Source organism: Hydractinia symbiolongicarpus, chromosome 9 (assembly GCF_029227915.1).
Source record: "Hydractinia symbiolongicarpus strain clone_291-10 chromosome 9, HSymV2.1, whole genome shotgun sequence".
NCBI lineage: Eukaryota > Metazoa > Cnidaria > Hydrozoa > Anthoathecata > Hydractiniidae > Hydractinia > Hydractinia symbiolongicarpus.
The window spans coordinates 15,677,661-15,702,266 of record NC_079883.1 but is presented as its reverse complement, the minus strand read 5'-3'; the positions used below and the strand labels follow the sequence as shown (position 1 = coordinate 15,702,266).

The 24,606-nt window shown below is 30.7% G+C and overlaps 1 protein-coding gene across 1 annotated transcript in view; it reads right to left on the bottom strand.

The window, feature by feature from the left end:
* Positions 1-428: 428 nt before the first annotated feature.
* LOC130658004 (splicing factor 3B subunit 2-like) overlaps positions 429-24,606 on the bottom strand; it is a 40,081-nt gene continuing 15,903 nt past the window's right edge. The window contains exons 3-17 of the mRNA XM_057461025.1: positions 24,434-24,508; positions 17,397-17,516; positions 15,183-15,296; positions 11,078-11,155; positions 9,561-9,635; positions 8,243-8,302; positions 7,835-7,885; positions 7,611-7,691; positions 2,499-2,560; positions 2,348-2,396; positions 2,183-2,272; positions 1,960-2,067; positions 1,377-1,618; positions 707-1,079; positions 429-625 (exon numbers count right to left, since the gene is read on the bottom strand). Of these exons, the coding sequence (XP_057317008.1) occupies positions 563-625; positions 707-1,079; positions 1,377-1,618; positions 1,960-2,067; positions 2,183-2,272; positions 2,348-2,396; positions 2,499-2,560; positions 7,611-7,691; positions 7,835-7,885; positions 8,243-8,302; positions 9,561-9,635; positions 11,078-11,155; positions 15,183-15,296; positions 17,397-17,516; positions 24,434-24,508 (1,641 nt within the window). The 3' untranslated portion in view covers positions 429-562. The remainder of the gene's footprint in view (positions 626-706; positions 1,080-1,376; positions 1,619-1,959; positions 2,068-2,182; positions 2,273-2,347; positions 2,397-2,498; positions 2,561-7,610; positions 7,692-7,834; positions 7,886-8,242; positions 8,303-9,560; positions 9,636-11,077; positions 11,156-15,182; positions 15,297-17,396; positions 17,517-24,433; positions 24,509-24,606) is intronic.

Below are 24,606 nucleotides of genomic sequence, written 5' to 3'. Positions count from 1 at the left end.
CTACTTTTTAAAGTTGGTAAATAGCACCACTGAAGACCTGAAATGTTGAGAAAGTCCGCCAGCAACAATTAACACATTTTAATAGTTTAAATCTAAACAAACACCTAAATCCACTGTAAACATTGACAAGTTGAAAATGCATGAATCTAATATAGAAATGTCCAACATAATTACTTGTCTTGTGTTAAAATATATGGCAAAGGATCGTAGTCCCAACACCGTTTGCTTCTATCCATCTTATCCAACGGGAAGCTGCTTCATTGTATTGATGTTTTTTCTATTCTGTTCTGCTGTATTTTTTTCCAGGAAGATAGACCATGCGCACCTAATGCATGATATAACCATGCTGTCCAGCACTAAAGTTCCTTATTTCCCTCGCTTTTCAAATTTAAACCAAAAAAGGTAAAGCTAAGTAAACAACCAAAACATAAAATAAGAGACCGGGTCATTTCTGTAAAATAATACCATAATTAGTAGCTCTTTATAAAGTCTTGTTTGTAAAAAAACTTTCATAGATCTTCTAAAGTTCTCATTCTCATTATAATTCAACGTTGTAAAACTACTAAAACTTGAAATCTTTGTATTTTTTGGCAGCCTTTCCATTATCTGTTGGTTTTTTGCGTTTCTAAAAAAAAACAAAAATGGTCATTTAAACTAAAAGGTACAACAGTTTTATTATTCATAGGCATTGGTTGTGCATTCACACCTTTTTAGCTGCATGTTCAGCAACCATATCACTTAAATCTTCACGGTTTAAAGCAGCTTCCCTTTCCTTTATTGTATCATCATATTTAGCTGCCATAGTAGACGGTTCAAGTTCTAATTCACTGGGATCTAACGTAATTTCTACACCCTCGCCTGCTTTTTTTGTTGTTGTTACCATATCATACGTATGAGCAGAGCCCATCATGGCTGCACCTACTGAAGTCTTTTTTTCTGCCAAAACAGTATATAACGCTGGAGTATCACCACCAGTCTCCATTGCATCTTCTATTTCCTTTCTCTTACGTAATTCAATCATGTCTGGAGTTTCCATACCAGCACCAACAGAAGATAAACCACTCGGTGTAATCAATCCACTAAATGAAAAAAAGGAAAATCTCTTTTTACACACAATTTCTTAGTAAAAACCTGTAGGACAGCATAAAACAGCTTTACAAAAACTTCATTCTTCTTAATAATACATATATTCTACTTCCTAATTGTGGCACAGTTAGTAATAAATCAACAATCATCTAGTTTTACTTTTGCACTATGCAAATACTAAAAACGGTTCTAAGCGCAGGAAAAATCTGGGAGGATTCACTCATCGCTACTCACACTCTTACAGAAAGTAAGAAATTAATAAACTGTTAATAAAAAAGCATATTGCATACGCATCTCCAGGTGTTACAAGTCCAGTTTGGTCTTCATCCTCAACTGCAGAATCTTCAGATTCTTCTTCTGACTCAGATTCTGATTCCAATTCACCCCAAGGAGTTTTTTCAATATTTTCATCGTCATGTAAACCAGATTGGTCATCTGTTAATGTTCCAAAAACATCTCCATACAAAGGTTTACCCATTTCATCAACTGGAGGCTTTCCCCATCCACCAGCATGATAACCAAAAGAGGCACCCTATAGAGTAGTAATAATATAAAAAAGAGGAATATTGCTATCCAAGATTTTAATTGTTCAGTGTTATCAAAGTTGAATGTTTTTTTTTATATAAGATTTCGGGGATCAAAACACCAGCTGGTCAGAACTTGGTTTTAGAAAAATTAAGTAAATCCAGTGTGAACAAAAACAGCTGCATAGACTTTTATTTAACTGTTTTATATTTATTTTATGAAACTGGACTTGTAACTAAATGTGTTTGGGAAGTTTCAACTGTGACTGGTTAAACTCCTGTAACAGCAAAGATGCAAACACCAATCTCAGAATGCAAATGGAATAAAGAGAAAATCAATGACACTTACATCTGGAATTGGTGCATTTAGTCCTGGAATTCTCAAGTTTGGATATGAAGGTGGTGGCCCATAACGTTGCATTGCAATTAACCATGGAGGGGGAATAAGGTTTTTTCCCTAGAATTAATGAATAGTGGAGTTTTATAGTTTATAAAATTTTAGCAAATCAGACAAACAAAAACAATCGGTCAAATTGATGGTAATTTTAGGTTACATGAATTATTATTTTTACCGGCCCAACTGGCATTCCAAGTGCTGTTCTTAGATCATCAGACAAATCTCCTGGTTTCTTTTCTTTTAGACGGATTTCAAATTCTTTTCCCTAAAATGCAGACTATATGCTTAGAATAATATTGTTTACATACACATAAAGACGCATAAAAATGATGATTCAAACCTCATAATACAAATCACCATGTATTGTCATTTTTGGTTTTGTTTGAAATCTAAAAAAATTAAAACAAGGTATAAATATACAAAGAATACCCCACAGAAATCACTAAAAAAACTTAAATGGTACAGCACTATTATTGTCAAATATAACTTACTTAAAAAAAGCATCATGAAGTTTTTGATAGTCTATATCGATTTTTCCAAGTTTAGGTCGGATCTAAATTCATAACATTAATATAATTACTACACAATTGTTTGTTAAACCAAAGCTGTACCATCACCTCATAGCCACAATCCCTGACAAAATATATTGAGAGAAGATGTAAAATTTCATTCCCACAAGTAGTTAAATAGGTGATTTCTTTACTTCATTTACGCAATTTAAAATTGTCAATGTTTACAGCTTACTTTGAATCTTAGGTTATTTGGTTAAGCCTGAAACACAAGATCCCTTTTAAGGAAAGATTTAAACGTATTGCAAAAAAAGGGATCCTGTAAAGAGCAAAAACAGATAATATGTGATGCTCTCTAGGAAAATCAACCACTTCTATTTTTAATTCACATTTTTAAAACAATAAAATTTCGTATTTCATATTTTTAAAAATAGAAATTGTGTATAAAAAAATATGCGTATTTTTTTAAAAACCATATTTCCTATTTTTAAAATATACAGAATTCGTATTAAAAAATACGCGTATGTTTAAAAATACATATTTCTAAAAATTCGCATTTCTAAAAATACCCTGTAGATTTAAAATACGAAGACATAAAAAAGTAATTTCTGGCTAGGGGTCGTCTCTGAAATTGTTTCATTTTTTAAATGAATTGAAAGTTGCCGTATTTCACTCTAAAATACCAAAAAAGCGTCCCTGCGAAGCTTTAAAGTTGCTGTATTTCATTATAAAATGACGAGAAAACTTTCCTGCGAAGCTTTAAAGCTGCTGTATATTATTCTAAAATGACGAGAAAACATCCCTGCTAAACCTTTTAAGTGGCCGTATTTCATTCTAAAACGACGAGAAATTTTTCCTGTGAAGCTTTAAAGTTGCTGTATATCATTATAAAATGACGAGAAATTGTCCCTGTGAAATCATTGAGCTAATTTAAAACCTATTAAAAACAAAGTTGTAAAAGTCAGAAAATTTTCTATTCAGTTTAATCAACCACTCACTTGATACACGTAATAGTTTTAAAAATATGAAATTCTATTTTTAAAAATAGATTTTTGTATTTTTAAAAATGCGAAATCCTTATTTTTTAATACATTATTTCCGTATTTCGCATTTTTTAATACGAAAAGAGAAGTGGTCAATCTTTTTAGAGAGCATCATAAATATTGACCTATCCTTTCTTTACATCCTTTTTTTAAAAAAAGAACATGTTCTATGTCATAAGTTTTTTAATTGTTTTTTTCTTTTGTTTTCTTTTGTTTCAACATAATGACACAAAGATGCTGAAAGTATTATTATAAAAACAGAGATACATGTTTTTGAGAGAAGTTTGATAAGCATGTCGAAAACTTTAAAGTTTGAAAAACACCCGGAGAGAAAGAGATGAGAAAAAAGGCAATAAATGAAAGCTCCATTTTTTTGCAGAAGCTCAAAAAAAACTGCAGGTAGCATGCATATGAATTTTCGAATTCTCTCATTAACACTTGTTACTCCAAGTATCTCAGGTGTTTCTTTAACTCTTTCTAACTTTTTTGTTATTTTAGAATTACAGCTACAGTATTACATTGTTAATGCAGCCGCTGCAACAATTTCTTGTTGCTCTACATGATTATAGGAAAGAAAATAAAAAATTTATCCCTTTCATTGAATTTAAACCTATGACCTCTCATAACAAGTTAAAACCATCCCTTTAAAAAGATTGTGTGTTTCAGCCTTTATATTCCAACTCTTACAATGTGCTAATTGTTGCTAACATCAGCAAGGCCATTTTTCTTAAATTCCAGGACCTTTGTGGTCCCTGCCTTGGATTATTTGGTAAAGCTAACGGGCTAGAGTGTGAGTAGTGAATTTTAAACGTTACTTACCTAACCCACATATGTGAAAAAAAATAGTACTTCTGCAGCCCAGCGGCTGCAGATAATACAAGAGTTGAGGCTGTTTGCCAACTTTGTAAAATGGCCAAAAAGTGCCCTTGTCTCAATATTTTTTTGTGTGTGGGGGGGGGGGGGGGGGGTGGGGGTGTAAATATAATAGTAACTGCACAGATATTACAGCGAACCCAAAGTAAAAACACTGCGTTAAAAAAAAAGCAAAAATAATTCAGGGATATGCAGAAATGTTTTTACAAATACCACAATAATGCATAAAACATAACTCATTCCCGTTGTGGCCACAATTGCTTCCCATCCATATCATCTATATTATAATGCCCATATACGTCTGTCTGTCTGTCTGTCACGCAAAATAGTAGCTTAGCTGCGAAATAACGAGAAGCACGAAATGCGGTATAAAAAGGACGGGCAAACCCATGGATTTTCCAAGGACTAACGACTACTTTTTTAAAATGTAAGAAACTCATATTCATAGCCTGCTAGCCTGCCAACTGTTGTTTTCAAAAGTATGTCGTTGCAATTGTGTAGTTTTAAAAAAATGGTGATTAGATGTATATTAATTTCTTTGATTTCACTTTTGCTTATAATTCAAGTTCAATTTTTTCATGTTTTCCCATCTAGAATGGATGAATTTACTATTTTTAAACAAACCACAATACTAACTCAGAAAGAACATATGTCTGTTTTAAAATTTTATATATCAAAACTTCTGTGGAGTTCATGCTTAACGTAAATAACAATGGTCGCTTCTTGAAAATTTCCATAACCCTGGGGTGCAAGATCATTTGCCTCACATGACCCTTGAACTAAATGCAAACAAATGTTAAAAATTTAAAGTACACCAACTTTAAACTGATTTTTAACGCTTAAATTATTAAAACAGCAGTAAAAAATTACTTTGACAGGAATGGTTATTTTAACATTAACAGTATGTTATAAACGCAAAGATGATGAATTGCTGTTCCTGTAAAGAGGAAAACTTGTTTACCAATCTCTTTTCAATGTTGGCAACCTTAAGCGAATAGTAGGACTACATCTTCAGTTAGTCTTACTATTGGGTTGGTTGTGAATGATAAAAACCTCTATATAGCTTACAGTAGCAAAAAACTGAGGAGGTTTAGCTCGTCCTCTCTCCAGCCACCCCAATACAATATAAACTGTTTTGCCTATTTGTAGCGAGAAATATTACATGAGATCAAAAGTATAGACCAAGTTTGCGAGGTCCATATGCTTGCAGAGGGTAACATTTCTCGGAAGAAATAGATAAAACAGTTTTGTATTCATTAACTGATAGCTATTTTGTTTGGGTTTGTAAAACAGAAGAATAATTTTCTAAAGATTTAATTGTGACAGGTTTGTAAACACTAGGCTTTTTATAAAAATACAAAAAGTTCGATTTGCATTTCATTGATTCAGTTCAGTTTATTTGAATAACCACAAACAGAATATTTTTAAACGTTTTTGGATTATTCTTCATCACAAGAAGAGTCTATTACACATATGCAATGCTGTTTTGCTTGTCCCTCATTGTGCTAATGAATAATTTATATAAAAAGGGCAGTGGATTTAAAATTATCCACATTTCTTGCTGTTTTTCTGCGGGGTGATTCTAGACTTTGGATTTATTGTAACTTGTTTTTTAAGTCTGTATATGTAGCTAGCTATGTTTTAAAGATTCTCTGGCAATGTTATTTGTTTACATTTATAGCTAACATTTTGGTTGCTATGAGGTTAAAAGTTATACCATGCTATATAAAGCCTTCTGTGAAGGTTTTTTAGCCAATAAATGCTGTGGATTTATTGCATAAACCGGTTAAAAACACCATGCTCACCATCCTCATATAGAAAAGAAATCAATAAAACCACCACAGGTGTGACTCTCCTCTGGAATAAAATCTGGATATCTTAATCATACGCTGTTTCCAGGAATAGAGGACATTTAAAATAAAATCCAAATATTGTAGGAGCAAATTTATTTAACCTTCATCATAATTTATTATCAAAGAAGTAAAGCTAGAAAGAATTTTTCCTTTCTTTTAATTTTTCCCATTTCCATGTTTAAGATTTCACTAAGTTCTCAAAATAGTTTCTTTTCCAATCCAAGTATCACCTACTACCGATTAAAAGCATTATTGTAAAACAGTTCTGGTGGTATATACACAAAAAGCAAAAAGTGACTCACTTGCAGATTAACTTAATTAACTTTTTGAGTAGAAGAATGCCTTCAAAAACATATAAACAAACTGTTAAGTTAAATTTAACTTCAACTTAAGACTTAAAGGTCAAAATTTTAACCTATAAAAACGTATAGCCTAGAAGACCTTTTTACAAAAACATTTTAAAGCTTTGCATCCATTTTTGCATAAGAATAATATTGTATTGCCTAAAATTGCCATATTGGTTTTTTTAAAACAGTGGTAAAATTCAAGTTTTTGTTCCATGGAATACAATACACGCAAAAAGACAAAATTAATACACTCCTCCATAAATAAGTAGCATAACAGGCGCTGGAAACAAGACTAACCCACGATATGCAGAATAATGATATATTCTATAAAAAAGTATTTTTTTCTTTCTATGATATTACCTGCAAAACATAGAGATTTAGAAATTTTATGTGTATTTTCAGTTATATAATATATATATTTGCGTATAATGAATTAAGAAAATAAGGATATCTTAAAAATATTATTTAAGCATAAGTATAATAATTAAGCACTACTTTACTTCACCAATCCTGCTTTATGATTTATTACCTTTCTTATTCTTTGCTCACATAATCATTATCGAGAATCCCTTTTGTTTTTCTATGTTTAAGCAAACTATTTAAGAGGTTAGGATGTTGTCATACTGGGTTGGTGTTCACTGGCCAAGTTGAATTTTAGTTTTGCTCTCAGAAATTGGCTTGTTTTTATTGGTAGATACGATTTTGAAGTTTGTGGTTGAAACATTCCTTTGGGTCTAAGCCTTTGTGTAACAGAAATTAAATTTTAAAAAGATGGGAGGCACAAGAAAGATGTTTTTTTGTTTTTTTGTTACACAAATTCTTGTCACAGGTTGTTTAACGGCAAAAGACGACTGGACACTAATCTTAAAACAGGACATTGCAAAGGTAACACTTTTTATTTTTTATATATATTTTCAACTATAAGCTTTACTTGTTGTAGCACTTGGGACCCTTCAAATTCACTAAGTAACCACAAACCTTTCCTCTTTGTTTTGATTTCAATGTTTTTGCATCTTCTTTCTCCTGCATAGCTGCCCTCATTTCCATAATACCAGTTTGCTAAAAATTATGGATGAATTAAAAGCTGGATTAGAAGTTAGACAAATACTTAAAACATTTGGAAACGATGAAATATCTAGTGTCACATTTTTACATTATCATACCATTTTAACATGTAATGCAATTTCACAAGAATAACATACCTTTATAAATTCTGGAAGCTCAAAAGGAGGTTTAACAAATCCCCGTTTTCCCTAAAAAATGCTTGTATGAATCAATGCAAGTTGCATAACATTACTCAAGATGAAAATTGTACACAAATGTTTACCAATAAATTCTTTACACAGTCCCTCAATAAGGCTAAGAACCATAACTTATTTCTGGATAACATCCTGGGGCAATCATAATTAGCCAAAGCAATAGCAAATCATCATTGTGTTCTACCAAAATTGAAGCTTCTGACATTCGAGTTAATTATAAGCACATTTATGTTTTTAAATTACTAGTAGTTGTTATATCAACAAAAACCCATAAGGGCACGGCAACAGCCTAATTAGATCAACTATGTTTATATTACACACTGGCATATGCTACTGTTTTTAAAGACTTACTGCCAAGTATTTTCTTTTGAAACACCAATGTCTTGGAACCGGAACAGTATTCTTATAAGCCTAAATAAAAACAGTGTAAATAAACCATCATTTTAATGCCATTGTGTACATATTTCGACTTAGTCTTTTTTATATGTTTTGCAACTTAAGGTATTCCTGGAGATTTCTACTAAACACAAGGCATAAATACACCACATACTGCAGTATATTATAAAAGGATGTAGCACAATTATACACAATAAAAATACCTATATGAAGCAGGAAATGGCAATTACAGGGTTGTCGACACTGTAATAGGAATTGGTTGGTCATGCTTTAGTGACATGGTCCGGCCGTGATTGCACTGGAAAATTTTTTCATAAATCCACTTTCAAGAAGGCCGAAAACTTCTGTTTTATCTAACTTTAAAGTGTCGTTAAGGGGCTATTTCTTTTACACACGAGATTCTAGTCTAGATGATTTAAGTGCTCCATATGGTAATGTGGGGCAGTCAGAATCAAATATGGATAAACTACTTAAAGAGCATTTCACTTAGAGCATTTAGAGCACTTAGAACTAATAATTGGACTTACTAAAGTCAGCCTTTTGCTCTGAAACACAAATTTTTTTGGTCACATTTTATTTGTTGACGTTATTGGCTAAGCTTCTGTGTAGTAATTGTTAACCAACTCTTTGAATCGATTAAAAATAATATAGAGTTTTGTTGTTAATGACATTTTATGGTAACTTTCTCACTTTTTCAAGGCCTTCTTGAACAAATAATTATTAATAATTGTGCCTATCGCAAAACTTAATTCTTACAAAAATTATTGAAAAGATCATTAACAAAACTTATTTTTCTAGATTCCAAATTTTTTGACTCACAAATTACTTAAAAGTAGTGTCCTTTAAAGTAATGTGATATAGTGACATTGTAAAACAAATTGAGACCCTTGAAACAAGAATGGAAATGAACATTACACCCTAAAGGTTGTACGAATGTTAGTGCTTCACCACGATGGGGGAAAAAAAGAAAATAAAACAACCTAGCATATAGAAAGCACTTCTTGTTTTTTACACACAGTTGCTACAGTAACAGGCAATACCGAATAATAATTACCTGCTATGACATAAGTTCTAACTAATTATTGCCCTCTTTCCCAGATAATATGGCATATTTATAAAAAAAGTACTCCAAATTGCAAAACAAGTCACATGTTCTCAACAGAATACAAAGAAAATTACCTTAAGATAAACAAGAAGTTGTGGGTCCCTGGAATTTACATTATGCATTTTACCAACATCTGGAAATGTTTACCATAATATAAAATACAATTACCTTGAGATAAACAAGAAGTTGTGGGTCCCGAGAATTTACATCATGCATTTCAACAACATCTGGTCGGCTGACCATCTAAAAAAGGAAGATTGTGTTCATAAACTGTAAAATTCCGCCCACCTTTCCAACGATTTATGTCTGTGCTGTAGCCAAAACCTTTTTTTCAGAAAATTAAGGACACATTTATTGTACATACATTATAAAAATGTTTTTGTCTCATGTCAAACATTTATGTCAAAATGTAAAAAAACCCTTAGCAGGTGCTCTTTTCTCTTAAACATTAAATGATTTAAATGTTTTAGTAAAACTGATTAAACCACTGATAAGCATTTTTGTTAATGACAATATATTTCCCTCTTAAAAAAACTGTTGATAGTGAAACAGGAATACCAATGATATTGTAGTTTGCAGCAGTCGAAAAAAGAAAAAATGCATCTCATTTAACTAACTTTGTGATAATGAGTTTAATCCTCGAGGTCATTATTTAAATACAATTAAACTTGTTGAATTTGAAGTACAAAGAATTCGACTAAATGTCTTTGCTTCATTGAAAAAAGCGGTATTTTTTTAAGTTAAAAAGATACATTTTTGGTTTTATTGTCTAACAATAATGCCATTTGTTTTAGTTGAACATTTACACTCTCTAAAATTTTGTAGTTAAAAAACCTCTAGGCTTTCCTTGTGGACTACACACCCTGGCTATTCATCTGTCAGGCATTATGTTCCAAAAGAACATTTGAGCAGTACCTCAGTTTGGAAACAATCTTTTAAAAAGAATTCTTTAGGATCCTGGACACTTTGCAATGAATACTAGAGATTTGAAATATATCTAGCAATTTTAGACAAATAGACTTTTCTCCATCAAGTAAATGCACAATTTAGCCAAAAATTCAACAGCCTTTTTTTCAAACTTGAAAAACTGGCTGTCAGTATCTTTCTTGTTACTTTATCTTATGACTTAAGAATGATGGTTTCAGCTTTGTTGCATCATTTACATCTATTTTAGCAAGAAGACAGAAGAACGAGCTTTATCCATCATGGTTTTAAGGATAATTTTTTCCATAAAAATCTGAGAAGGTCATGCATTGTTTCTACAAGAAAGGGAGTCATGGGCTGATCTGTTTGACACACACTAAAAATTTTTTTAACTGGAACCAATGACTTAATAATCAATTTTACAATAATATCTGGCATTAATAACAACTCTGCCTTGTCCTGGCTGCTTGCTTTTGGACAATGATTTCCTTTCCGATAATAGATAGCTTCAACAATCTTAGGCTATTATTTCTCTAGCATTTTAAGCCACATGTGGCTTACGGACTTCACAGGGAACTCTCTTCAGTTTTGTAGTTAGCACCTACTCGATTCATGTAGGATCTTGTGAAAAGTTGATAATTTTTTTATTTTATAAGTCATTATACAAATAATTTTAATACCATTCCGAATATCCTTAACTCCATGTCTCTCTACCAACCAAAAAAAACACCATTAACCCTAAATGAAATATAAAAACAAACCTGTTTAAGTTGAGCGATTTCCATTCGACTTTGTCTCTTCATTTTCTTTTTTGACAGTTTCTCTGAATTACCTTCTTTCTGAAATTATAATTGCAAAGATGCTGAAAAGTTTTAGTTGCATAGACAAATACTACCCTTGGAGTAGGTAATGACCAAAAAGTATTAAAATGGGTTGCCATCTTATAGAGGTAATTACCATATCAAGTTGAATAACTTAAATTAACTTATAGTCCAGAAATTTTTCATAAAACACATTCTTTTAAAATGAAAATTCTACAAATTCCTACCTAAATTTATTACTAGCTGTAAGCCCCACGGAAAATCCTCTTTATCAGAACTGCTACAAAAATGTACTTTAGTGAAGTGCAAAGAATTTTTTTAGAATTTTTTTGTACTTGTTTTTTCTGGTTAGAGATTAAAATAATGTTAAAAAATGTAGGAGAACTTTAAGCGATATATCTGAGTTTAAAAAGCGACATATCTAAAAGTTCCTGGATATTTGACCACATTGTGGTCTCAGTTTGACTTTGATTACATGTGAGAGTTCTTCTTATTTGTTGGGAAGGTGTTGTTTAGATAATTTTACAATGTAATGTCTTGGCTTTAGTAATATTAAGAATAATGAACATTAATATATTATAGTAACAAAAGTTGTAGCCAATGGTTTGTTAGGGAGAGAGAAAAAATTAAAAATGACACAATGTAAACAATGTAAACAAAAAAACATACCAGGTAAGTGAGAAACAAGCGAAACTTCAATGGACCTATCTGAATTTATTAATTAACTCATGTAAATAAGTTTTCGAAAAAAGGACAGTATAAATAATGAAGAGTCATTGCTAGTTATTATAATAAAATTTGTAAATTAAAATAATTTAAATCACAATTCTAAGTTTTAAAATACATTCTTTAACTGTTCTGACTCATTTTGCCCACAAATTCCCCATTATTGGGCTGAAATAATTTTTTTGTTTTTAAATTAACTTTGTCACATTCATGGGGCTTTTATTCCCCATCTTTGTGCAAAACATCAAAAACAAACTAAACTCATTTTGTCTATGAATCCACCTTATTAAAACAGAAAAAAAGATCTCGAAAAACTGACTTCGTCAATTTTAGGGTCAATTATTCTCATAACAAGATCTGAATAAACTACTAATCTAATCCTACAAATGCCCTAACACCTTACTTTTTACATCTGTTTAAAGTTTCTAACAGCCGAACAAAATTTATTCAACAGATTTTCCGTTTTTTACATAGTTCGCATGAATAAAGGCCAAAAATTGCCTGACAATTCGTTTTTCCCTGATTTCTGAGTAAAATCCGAAAAAATAATCAATAATTCCCCTCGGCTAAATATAGTTGTCTTGTATTAGTTTTAAGTCCCAAGATAAGCCCAACAAAAGTTTTTAAATTTTCTGATTATTAAGATTCATAGAGATTTTTAGGGGTAATTTCCAGTAATGGCTAATATCTAAAGCTCTGAGGGGTATGGGACCTAAATATTAAGCATTCTGATGCCTAATAGATAAATATTAAAACTTAGTAAGTATCTTAACCATGCAGCTTAGGAAAAAGAGTTAATAAAAAAAAATAGGAAATAGAAGATGAACTATAGAGATATTTAAGATTTATGAAAAAGATTTTCGAAGGTTTAATATAAAAAAACATTTTTGCAGAGTAAAAAAAATTAAAGAGATTTTTTAGGGTTGTCACTCTTTTTACAGGAGATTTGAGGACTTTTAAAAAGAATTTTCAACCTTTTTTGAGCAGATGAGGGTATTTTCATAAAAAAGAGTAACGAGTTGAAGGACATTTTCATTTTTTTTCAGAAAAACTTCTGGGCATATGAGGAGAGTGATGCCACAAGTAAATAAATTATTGCTGTATAAATGTAGAATTTCCATGCATTTTGAAAATAAAAACATGCAACAGGTTTAAAACTAAAAATGAGAAGATTTGAGAAGTTGTTAAAAAACCTAATTTTAGGGGAGATTTGAGGAGTTTTAAAGTCACTACACTGCTCTATTTTAATATTTAATTACCATCAAGAATAAATCCTACTATTTATAAGTCTCAGGTTAAAACTTTACAAGGAAAACTTGTATGTGCATAGTGAGAAGAGTAGCTTTTGAATGGATAATTTATTACATTCGGCTTATCTTTTGATCGGATGCATTTGAAAGGGTCCTGTACATACCGTGTAAAAAAAATGTAAAGAATCAACTAAACTTAAAGATATTAAATTTTTTAAAAAAAATTCAAGAAATAGCCTATTTATTATGATAAAGCAGGTAATTTCCCACTGTTTTTCCATCCTAGGAAAGCAATATCTTAAAATTCTAGTCTATTTAAATTCAGTTTTGGGATTTCAAAGTCTGTCTGGTAGAGCATAACTAACAATTCGTCCAAAAACATAATGACAAGCTTAGTTGCTCTTAGAATTTTTACCATGTGTGCAGCCTTTAATCACATTATTTTTATTAAAAGGAATCGCACCCATATTTTTATTTTGATCAAAATCTGTTATTTTTTTTCAAAAGTATAATTTGACCTTCTTTAAAATGCTTAAATTCTAAAACTCAAAAGTAAAGCTAATGCAAAAATATTTTCAACCAATTTCATTGCATTTGTCTAAAAGTGTCTCATAACTTTTAAGGCAAAAATTGTTTTTGCACTCAAGTTATTGCATTTTCACAAAATATTCGCAAATTCCAATGCCTTACATCTGCTGATGGACATACAAACTGTGAATCTATATATTAATACGCTTTGTGTGTGCGCACGGTGTGACCGAGGACAAAAAATCACGGGTTTCTTTCTTATTTCTCAAGCATTTTGTCCCTTAAGTGTGGCGTTACGCTAAAATTTAGTTAAAAAAAATTGCCACACAGGTCCACAGTAAAAAAATGATTTATGTATCTATATTTTTGAATAAAGCGCAGGAGTTTATTTGTTGTTTATTTTAAAAGCCGTATAGGGTCGTTATGGACAGAATAATTCTATTTCACCCCTGGTTTACCATATGTGAGCCGTTTTTCACTGAAACAAGTTGTTTATCAACTGAAAACGGAAAACCGAAGCGAAGAAGGTTGGCTCTTTTTCAAATTAATCCTAAAAAAAGTTATTTCAAACATTGTTTACTCATCATGAGGTTAGATTAAAGCTTTATTTTTTTTATATTTTCCATTTTTGTGTTCTGGGACCTAGGTTGCTTTCTATTTTTTAAAAAAACTATCGAATTCGAATGTAATTTGAATCTGAAATGTAAAAAACAAAACTGTTGTTGTAGAGTGACTTTTGTTGTCGAGCAAGTATAAAAAGTTTATGTTGTTGTCAGAAATATTTTTTATAAAGAAGAAAAACATATGATGATATAATGTCACAAAGAAAACTTATTGGAAATGTATCAGACAATTGTAGCTGGTGTACTTCTGGACTGAAAAAGCAAGTATACAGTTTTAGTGTATTTCGCCTTTACGTAACAGTTGTTAGACACCTTTGATTTTTTGCACATTTACATAATAATGCAGATTGTAAGTTTCAAACTGCTGTATTGTTTTGTTTTTTTTTTTGATGGACGTATATCTGTTACGTGAATTAACAGTGGATTCTTCCATGGAAACAGCTAGTATTGATAATGAATGATTCACAAGCAGTTATATTTTTAAGTAACATTTCGTTATAGAAAAATGTTGCAACGCTTTTTTTTATTAGTTCACCGTTTCTGCTTTGTTACTACTTTTTTGACTCACAAGTTTATTTATCTTTTAATGGCTTAATAATTTGTTTTCCCTGCATATGTTTTTCATATATGAACAAATCCGAGGTGACTTTTGATGATTCTTTGCAGTGAAGTTTTTAAAATGTGTAAATGAAAGATTGAATGATCATGCCAAAATCATAAGTTAACACTAACGGAGGTATTAAAATTATATAATTATAAACTTTATCTATTGGTTCAGCAATTATTATTTCTTCTAAATCTAGCAGGCGGACAAGGATGCAGGAAATAGCCATGCGAGAAATATGTATGACAGGCGAATTCCCATGGATCTTCAGTGGGCTAACAACTAGTAATTTTATATATATTAAGAACACTTACCTTTTCTGTTTCATCATCGTCATCATCTGCAAGTGGATTATCTATGCTTTCTATTGCTTGTGGGGCTTCTTCTTTTATTTCTTCCTTCTCTATTTTCATTTGTCTTTCTTCAATCTAAATTATAACAGCAATGTGTATTTTAAGGGCAGTGTTATTGCTTGAGACCTAAAGATTTCGATTTGCCGAGCAGTGTTTTTTTCATGGAACATAAATGATTCTTAAGGTAAGCAAATCAAATTCCAAAGATGTCAAATGACAAGGTTAATAAACACACTACTGTTATTAACCAAATTAATTATAAATCTATTACCAAAGCAATTTTAACTGTATTATTAATTAATAAATTTTTAACATAAAACTAAAAATATTTAAGCAGGACTGATAGGAAAATCATTAAGGCCAGCTTTTCCAAGGCTTAACAAAGTTGAGCCAAATGAGCATATTAAGTGATAAAGATAAAATTATTTTTGCTCATCTGTGTGGGGAAAAATCTGTGTGTTACAATGTTCTATAATTTCTGTTTTATAAATACAATAAATTTAGCTTGGTAGCTAAGTCCCTTATAGACTTCACCAAATCTATCTGTAGAAAAAATGTCCAACTGATATTGACAAAGTTTTTCGTGAATTTTTTTTATTGTGCTTCGGCAAATATCCCACCTATGTAAATAGAAGTAAAGCTAAACACCGTAACACGATTTAATGATGAGCATAGTTCCACACGCACTGTATTCTTGCTGCTTTGTTTGACATTATGGGATTATTTCATGCATCATCTGCGTTGTATTGTAGTATTGTTATCACCATCTAATTTTTTTAACAAACTGATCTTTCTACAACTCTCCAGTCAAATGTTTGAAATTTGGTTTATTCTGTGACAGAATATTAAAAAGAAGCTTTAAAAGAAGCATTTAAAGCTGTTGCTTATTGGATAGGCTTTTGATTGTTTATTTTGTGTAGCATAGTTCACATGTTGTAGTAAACATTTATTTAACTGCGTGATACTGTTGATCAGTAAGGTGTAACTACAATCATGTTAATGGTGAATGTGAATTTATTTGGTGTTTTCTGATTTTCTTCCAATGATAATTTTGTCCTATACACTCTATTCAAAATTGGGTTCTTGACTTTAAAATTTTTATTTTCCATGTTTTTATAATGTGCTTGTTTGTCATAATTAAAAAAAATGCAGACATACATTAGGTGTGCTGTACAGGTGTTAACGAGGTTTTTTCATGAATGTATTTATTTTGCACTATTTTCTATTTAAGTTACATTTGTTAATGATAAAATAATAAATATAAAATTTTCTTGTGGGTCTTATAATACTGTTTCGTGATATTATTTATCTTTTGCTGTGTGAGATGCAAGGTTTGGTTGAGAATTTTTAAAAAAAGACGTATAATGTTCAAGATTATTTTTACTTAAAGAACTTTTTCATATATTTTAATCAATCAACCATTAGAAATTAACTGAATATTTTTATTATTATTATTATTTTGACTTTATGGAGAAAGGCTTTTTTGAAATAGAATAAGCAGCAACAGCTTCTCACACTACGAAACAGAAAAAAATTAAAAAACAAAATGCGTGAAATGTATAATAGCAGTAAAAATTAAAAAGAAGCAATGTACATATTATTCTATGATGTATATTTTTTAAAAAAAAAACGATGTACAGATGTTCTCAAGATAATTTTTTGTTTACGGAGGGTATAAATTGGATGGATTTTTGTATGTACAGTCATTTCTCAACCTCTGCTGGAAATATCATTTGTGTTTATTTAGCTGGCAGTAAAATGATATTTTGATAAGGTGTGACAATATAGACATCATTATTCGATGTTAGCAAATGACAAATCAGTCCAACAACAGTATCCACTACATTAGTAATAATGTACGTTACTTTATTTAAACGTTAGTCAAAATAAAATATATATTATTTTGTCATAAAAACATTTTTTTTGTGTGACAATGATGTATATCTAAAAATTAAAAAATAAACTATTGTTTCTCTTTCCTTTTTCCTTGTGTTTTGTAAGTGTTGTAAAATTGTATTTACTTTTATTTTTTTCTAGATTCAAACAATATTTCTTTGCATATATATGCAGCAAACTTAGAATCTTAGCTCAATTGGCTTTTATTAGGGGCTTGGTAAGATTTGTCAAGAAACTGCTTTAAATTAGAGGTTAATAAAAAATAGAATGAAACTGTACCTTGAATGCCTCAAATATTTTACTAAAAGCTGCATAGTTTGGATCCCACTTTGGTAAATCAACGTTCTCTGATACATATTCAATTTCTACATCATCTTTATCTTCATTTTCATCTGCTTGCTTTGATGAAAAAGAAATACATTAGTTATGTTACCACAGTGGTTACTATGTTTTGTAGAATTTTTTAGTTTGCTAGAATGTGAGAATAAGGGTAGGTGCATGGACTTATAACTTAGTTTCTTACAACCAAATTTGTACTTTATTCACCACTGTAGAGCTATATCTTTTATAATAATATGCATAGTGGATTTGTTCAAAAAAATTTTTTATTTCTGCTATATTAAGTATATATTCTGCAAACAACAAACAACACAATCACAGGATAAATAAAAATGGTATCATGCAATTGCCGGATTTGGCCTTGAGTGCATAAGGCTTTTCTTGGACAGTCTCTCGTGTTAGGGTTTTACAAATTAACATGTTTGCAAAAGTTCTATCACTTTTACAAGTGTAAAACAGATTCCCAATTCTAAATGTTCGGTTTATGATGTCTATTTCTTACAAAATATACAAAAGAGATAATTTGAACCCTTGACACTCTGGACATTTTTCACCATTTTCTATATCTTTTCAAAGAAAATACATCCTTAAGGTTCACTTCTAGTGAAAAACAAATTGATTTTTGACAGTTATCTAGCAATCTTTTTATTTTGAAAACTTTATTGATTGTGCTATACTGAGTTTTGCTGAATGGTTTTTTAATTTAAATATATAATTTCATTGTCATCTCTGATCTTGCAACCAACCAACCCTTGCTTTACTGTTTGCCACTGGGTTCAAAATATTAGATCCTTTTTTGCAATCTTGGAAAGTCTGTTCTTCATCTAACTTTAGAACAAAAACAAAAATATATAAAAAAAGATAAATAAAATAAATAAATAAAAAAGACTTTGTGATAAAATGTGCGTTTATAATCTTATTCTAATTATTCGGATTGCTCGCCCAGTTTAAATTATTGTAACCTTGGGGGAGAAATTATTGCTCTGGTGTTCTTTTCTTATTTATAGGCCTGCAGGCCTATCAGTAAATGGCAAGCGATCACCCAATTCTGAGTAATGAGATAATAGCTGAGCCATTAATTGCTTCCCCAGTTCCACAGAAAGTTGGCCAGCTGAGTGATATAGATTTCTAGACTTTGAACTATGAATCTGTTTTTCTAATAATTCTTTTTTATTAGGATTAAAACAGAACATACTTTACTAATCAAAAGCACACTTTAACCTTCGTTTGATGCGACACTATATGAATCTCTAGTGAAAATCTTTAGCCTATTTCTTGCATGCCACCTTTATTTAAGTTGAGTAATTAAACTATGGCTTTTAATTTATCAAGTTTATATAACTATACTAGACCTCTTAGTTTACGAACACCAATGCTTTGTCCACAGCCAATCAAGAAGTAGATAATGGGTCAAAAAAAAGACAGAAAGAACAATTTAATAAGACTTTATAGGATTGCTATTTATACCTACAGAGGCTTATAGATCGTGTCAATAACTAATACAATAGCTACAATAACTAAGAATACAATAAAAAAGCATGATACTAAAAAAATAACATTTGACCTAGGAACAACTTTAAAAATATTTCACTGTCTAAATTAAGAAATAATTTTAAATGGAATAATGCCAACACTATATGCCTGTTACACTTCTAAGTGAAATTATGCAGACTTTTTGTCTGTGCCTTACTAGCTTTCACTTCCACACCAGTAAAAGATTGCATCGTTTGGTATAAGCTGTAACTAGGGGGTTAACAATTTTGACGATGATATCTTCTGTTGATGATATCTTTTGTCCACATAATTCTTAATCTGTATCAAGAGTCTGTTGATTAGCTAGCATGTACAGTTTTTGTTGATTGATTTCTCCACAAAAGGCCTGAGATTAACCCCAGGGATGTGGAAAGTATGGTTGCCAGGATTTTGAAAGTAAAAATCTTACAATTGTCAGGTTTGAAAACGTTATTATAAGCGCTGGTATGATCGTGGATCAGCCCATGTGTCTCGTACAAAAGCAAAGGAATTTTGTTTACTTTTTCAAATTTCTTTCGTAACATCTATTTTTTTAGGATTGCTCACGTAAACAAAATTATCAAAGTTTGAGGTGCATTGATTCATCTTTTTTTTATATGCCTAGTTGCAACAAACAAGTTGTGACGTACTCTGTTGTTTTGATTATTTATCTGTTTGTTTACATCATTTTTTTAGCTTTAATTATGCTTCATAGAAAATAATTTGGGTTAGTAGTTAAAGACTATTTGAGTTAGGGATCAGTGAAACACTAAAGAAATAAAAAAATGTTGAAAAATCCTGACACAAACATTTTATGGTCAGCAAGAAATTGCAACGTTTGTCAGAGAACAGCAAACAAATAATTTTTAAGATCGGTTTTATTGAGATGTCTTAAAAGTTTCACTAATTATGTGAAGTTGTGACATCATCAACTACAATACAGTACAAATGTAAGCTTCTGCATACACACAATACAAACCTTTTCCTGCAATCGAAATCACTTTATCTTTTGCTTAGCGTAATTACTTTAATGATTTTTGCAAAAGCTAAGTTGAGAGTGATAAAACAATTCAGTATTTATTTTCTCATAACTGCAACTTTTACAAAATCCCGTTATGTATTGGTGCGAAGAAATACAATTAAACAGCTTGTTAATTACGCGAAAGAATACAATAAATGGAGCACAAAACTACTGTTATTAAAAACGTTTTTCAGGTAAGTTTTTTATATTTCTAAGATTTAGCACATTTTAAAACAAATATGATCTTTTTCAAAATCTTATTCTATACTTTTTTTTCCAGAAAACATTACATAAAAGATTATAAAAATTTCACACAAAACTATTGTTGCTAAAAAATGTTTTAAGCCCATATTCTTTTGTTTCAAATACTTTTTTAAAAAGTGTTTTTAAAAAAACATCCTTCTGAACATTTTTATTTGTATATTTTTTAGCAAAGCTTTGAGGAAAACTTTTGCAGCATAACTCTAATAACAGGTCTTTGTTGTTGAAAGTACTTTCAGCTAGGAAAAAAAATCCCTATTCACTTCAACAGCTGGGTATGTTATAGGGGATTGATAACCCTGTGAAAAATAATTTTCAAACAACTGACACTGGTGTCTGTTCTCGTTGCTGTCAAACTAACTAGTTTTTTGCTAACAAGGTTCCATTTCTAGCATAACAAATGTGTATCTTAATTTTAACATCCTGATATAAGTCATTTTAGATTGGCATCATGATTAATTACGCAAGTTACAGTCATACAAAAATAGATTGTTTTTAAGCTATGTATATAGAAAATAAACAATGTATTTATATCGTTTTCTGTAAGCATAAAAGGATCCTGAGGTAATTTTACAACTTGAAATTACCTGAAAGAGATATAACTTTTAAATATTTAATTTCTTCTTGCTCTAAAACTTCTTTCACCTTATTCTTCATTAAAAATTTTCAAACTAGCTTCAGTCTTTTTTTGTGGCACGTGAACCATTACGTATTTCTTAAGGCCCGCTCCAATATTTACTGACTGTTATAGCCAGAACAGATGCTTTTTCGCAGCAAAGTGAAACAAAAGTTCCCTACAAAAAAATATTTTTTTAAAAAAAATAAAAATAATTCTGCATATGTTCACAAAGCAATCAAACTGATAATTAAATACATGTGCATAGTTTTTAATTTAAAGGGACTTTTATTTGAGACGCAGGATGTAAAACTTACTGATCGTTCAACGTGCAACATTTTATTTTAAAAAGATTTATTTTAGAAGGCATATAAAAGTTAGCAAAAGTAACAAATTATCAAGGTGTTGCTATAAGCCCGTAAAAAGAGCTCAAGAGAGCCCTCAGCATTTGCCGACGATTTATAAAACTGAAATGTTTAAAATTGAAATGTTAAACGTTTCAGCAATTATTTGCTGTGGGTCGCCAGTGAAATGGTTTTAAACTTTGCAGTAATAATTGCAATTAATGAGGTCTTTTGAATACAAGAAACTAGGACTAGTGCAAGCACATGCGCAAAAAAGAAGCTGAAGATATAGCAAAGAAAAAAGTAATTGTTTTCTAGAGTATAGTTCAGGTGCCTTCTACGGTAATGCATGAACATTAAAAGCTCAACTACATCATTAACAAGAAATCTGTGTGACTAAAGAAATGTGGAACTGTTCCATCCGTGATGTAAACATAATTCCGTTTGGAAACGCTTTGCTGAACCGTTTGTAAACAAAATGTTAAAAAATGTTAAAAATAACTGTGAAACTCTTCAAGCAGTGGTAAAGAGCTGAAGAGCATACACTCACTTGCAGAATCAGAACATGAATTTTAAATTTGCAAACACTACAGAAGATAATTCATAGATTTTTATAAAAGTACTGAAAAAGGAAAGGATAATAAAAATATAACATACAGAAGAAATTAAGGCAAAATAACGACGATGACGAGAATGTAAAAAAAAAGAAAAATTAGAATGTTATGCAGCCATTTATTTCATCTCTAAAACACATGTCGCCTGACCTTTAAACCCGAACAACTGCGCATGTTTAAGCAAAAGAAAATTTAAAATGGTTTAGAAAATTGTCTCAAGCAGGAAGACATGCTGGCAAATTCAGATACTATGTTTCTGAATAAAAACAGTTTGCCACCACTTGTGGTTAAATCATGGCAAAAAAAATGCTAAAATTTATTTAATTAAATGTTTTTTCTGCATTGAACTTTAATACTTATTTATGTATTTAACAATGTTTTTTTTAATGTATATTATTTATATAGATATAATACTTCACTCTAGTAAAAAAATTGTTAATTTAGGGGGTAGTAAAACATAAAAACTTGCATTTCACGCATAAAAGGAAACATTACGCTAAAATTAAAAAGGTACACCAAGAACAAGGATTTATGTAAAGAGAGAACACTATAAATAGATTGCTAAATGTGTGAAAGCATAAATTGCTGATGAAGGTAGAGAGTTGGCCAATGTGTTTTGTTAAGTCAAAAAATTAGCAAAATTTTGCAGATGTGAGTTACAAGTCAAAAAATTAGCAAAATTTTGCGGATGTGAGTTACAAAACTTCCGCAGTTTTTTAATAAGTGCAGCAATTGCAACGGAATTTATATGTCAACACTTAAAATGCTAAATTACAAGGTCTCCATTTCACATGTCATTGAGATTTCCTCATTAAATTTTTTTTTATTCAAGAAAAACATATCCTTCAAGATAAAGAATTAACCTTTTTTTAGTAGCAGAGTATAGTAAAGTTTATTTCTCTATTTTTAATTGTTGTTGTTTACAAATTCTATAAAGTCTGTGCTAAAAGTATTATGAACATCGTAACAAGTAGGTTTTTGTTATTTGAACAATAAGTTTCCCTGATCTTTTCATTGTTTGCAACATAGTAGGTTTCTCTTAAAAACAATGGTCTATTATGAAAGTGATTTTTTGTGCACATTGCACCTATGCAAAAGCTGACATTTGGACTGTACTGGTGTCCAAAAGTGTTTGAAGCGCCAACCTAAATTACAAAAAAATACGAACTCTAAATGTCTTGCATAATATGTGGAACTTCAAGTCCAAAATCCTAAAAACAAATCAAAAATTTTGCAAACTCATAGACACCTTTTCAAACCCTTTTATATCAAATTAATGTGTTTTTTTTATTGGAGGTAAGCTTTGATGAAGGCAAAATTTTGCTGACACGGTTTTGTTAATTTAGAGGGCTGCTGCTATCATCAATATCAAATAAGATCACCAACACAAAGAGACTGGATTCTCGGATTACTTTGAGAGTGGACTAGGTTACTACTGAAATCCCAAATTATTTGTGATATATGATGATCGGGTATAATAACACCTGTCTGTCAATCTGATCTAGACTGTGTTAATCTAAACTCAAATTCCTCTGCATCAAGTATGTCCTTAAAACCTCCTGCTAAGTCTTTCTCAGTCTACCTTTGGGCTTTGCCCCAGGAACTATCAAGTCTCTACACTTTCATACCTAATTATCCTCCTCCACTCTTTCAAAGTGTTTCAACCAACTCAATCTTCTTATCTAAATAACATCTTAGCTCATATGAACTTTTTCTGTCTCTTAGACTGGCGCTACACATTACCATAACCATTCTCATATTATTCCTTTTTAAACTGTCAATATCTTCCTGCTTCACTGCCCATGTCTCACTACTGTACATAAACACTTTTTACACAGGCCTCATACAGCCTACCTTTTACCTCAATTGACAAGACTTTTCTAGTCAACAAAGGAAGTATCTCTCGTAACTTTTTCCAAGCAGAACCTATCCTGCAAGTAACAATTCTTCCAACACCCCCTTTACTACCCAACATAACACCAAAGTAACATAAGTTACTCAACTATCTCTAACAAGCCACTGCTGTGCTTCATTAAAGCTGGAAATACTTCATTGTCTATAATCTCATCTTTGCAACACTTGCTTACAAAATACATTTAGCTCTTAACCTTCCTCCAATACCACTGCACTTCTTTTACCCAATGCTTACATGACTGACAAAATAATTGAATTACCATTTTCACTTGGCTTCAATGCTACTAATTATGCCTATAGACTTTAGATGCCGCATTCACTCAAGCCTTTCACTTATAGTACTTCTCAAATTTTCAACTAATTCTGCCATTGACCACACTATGAGAACGAAATTATCTGCGTACAATAACATTCATGGACAAACTGTTCTCCATCAATAGCGCTTCTAAGAGTAAAACAAACAAAAAAGGACAGAACCCTGATGTACACCAACATTTACACTAAGACTTGTACCATTGCTGTACATAGAATGTACAATCTTAACTAACCACTTAATTATGTTTATAACCCACCAAATAAATTTATGTGGCACTCTATCAAAAGCTTTCTCTAAATTAGGCAAAATAGAGATTTCTTCTCTTTCCTAAATACTTTTCCTGAAGCTGTTTAAATAAATAACAAAATATCATTTATACCAATATCACTTTTTGTTCAGCTTTAGCTGGTTTTCTTCTTTTCTTCTTTTTCTTTTTACTTTTCTTAGCTGCAGACTAAAAAAAACAACAACTTTGAACATGACATGCAACGATAAAATCTCTGCATGCACAAAAATAGAAACATTTTTTATCACAAATCTTAAGACTTGAAC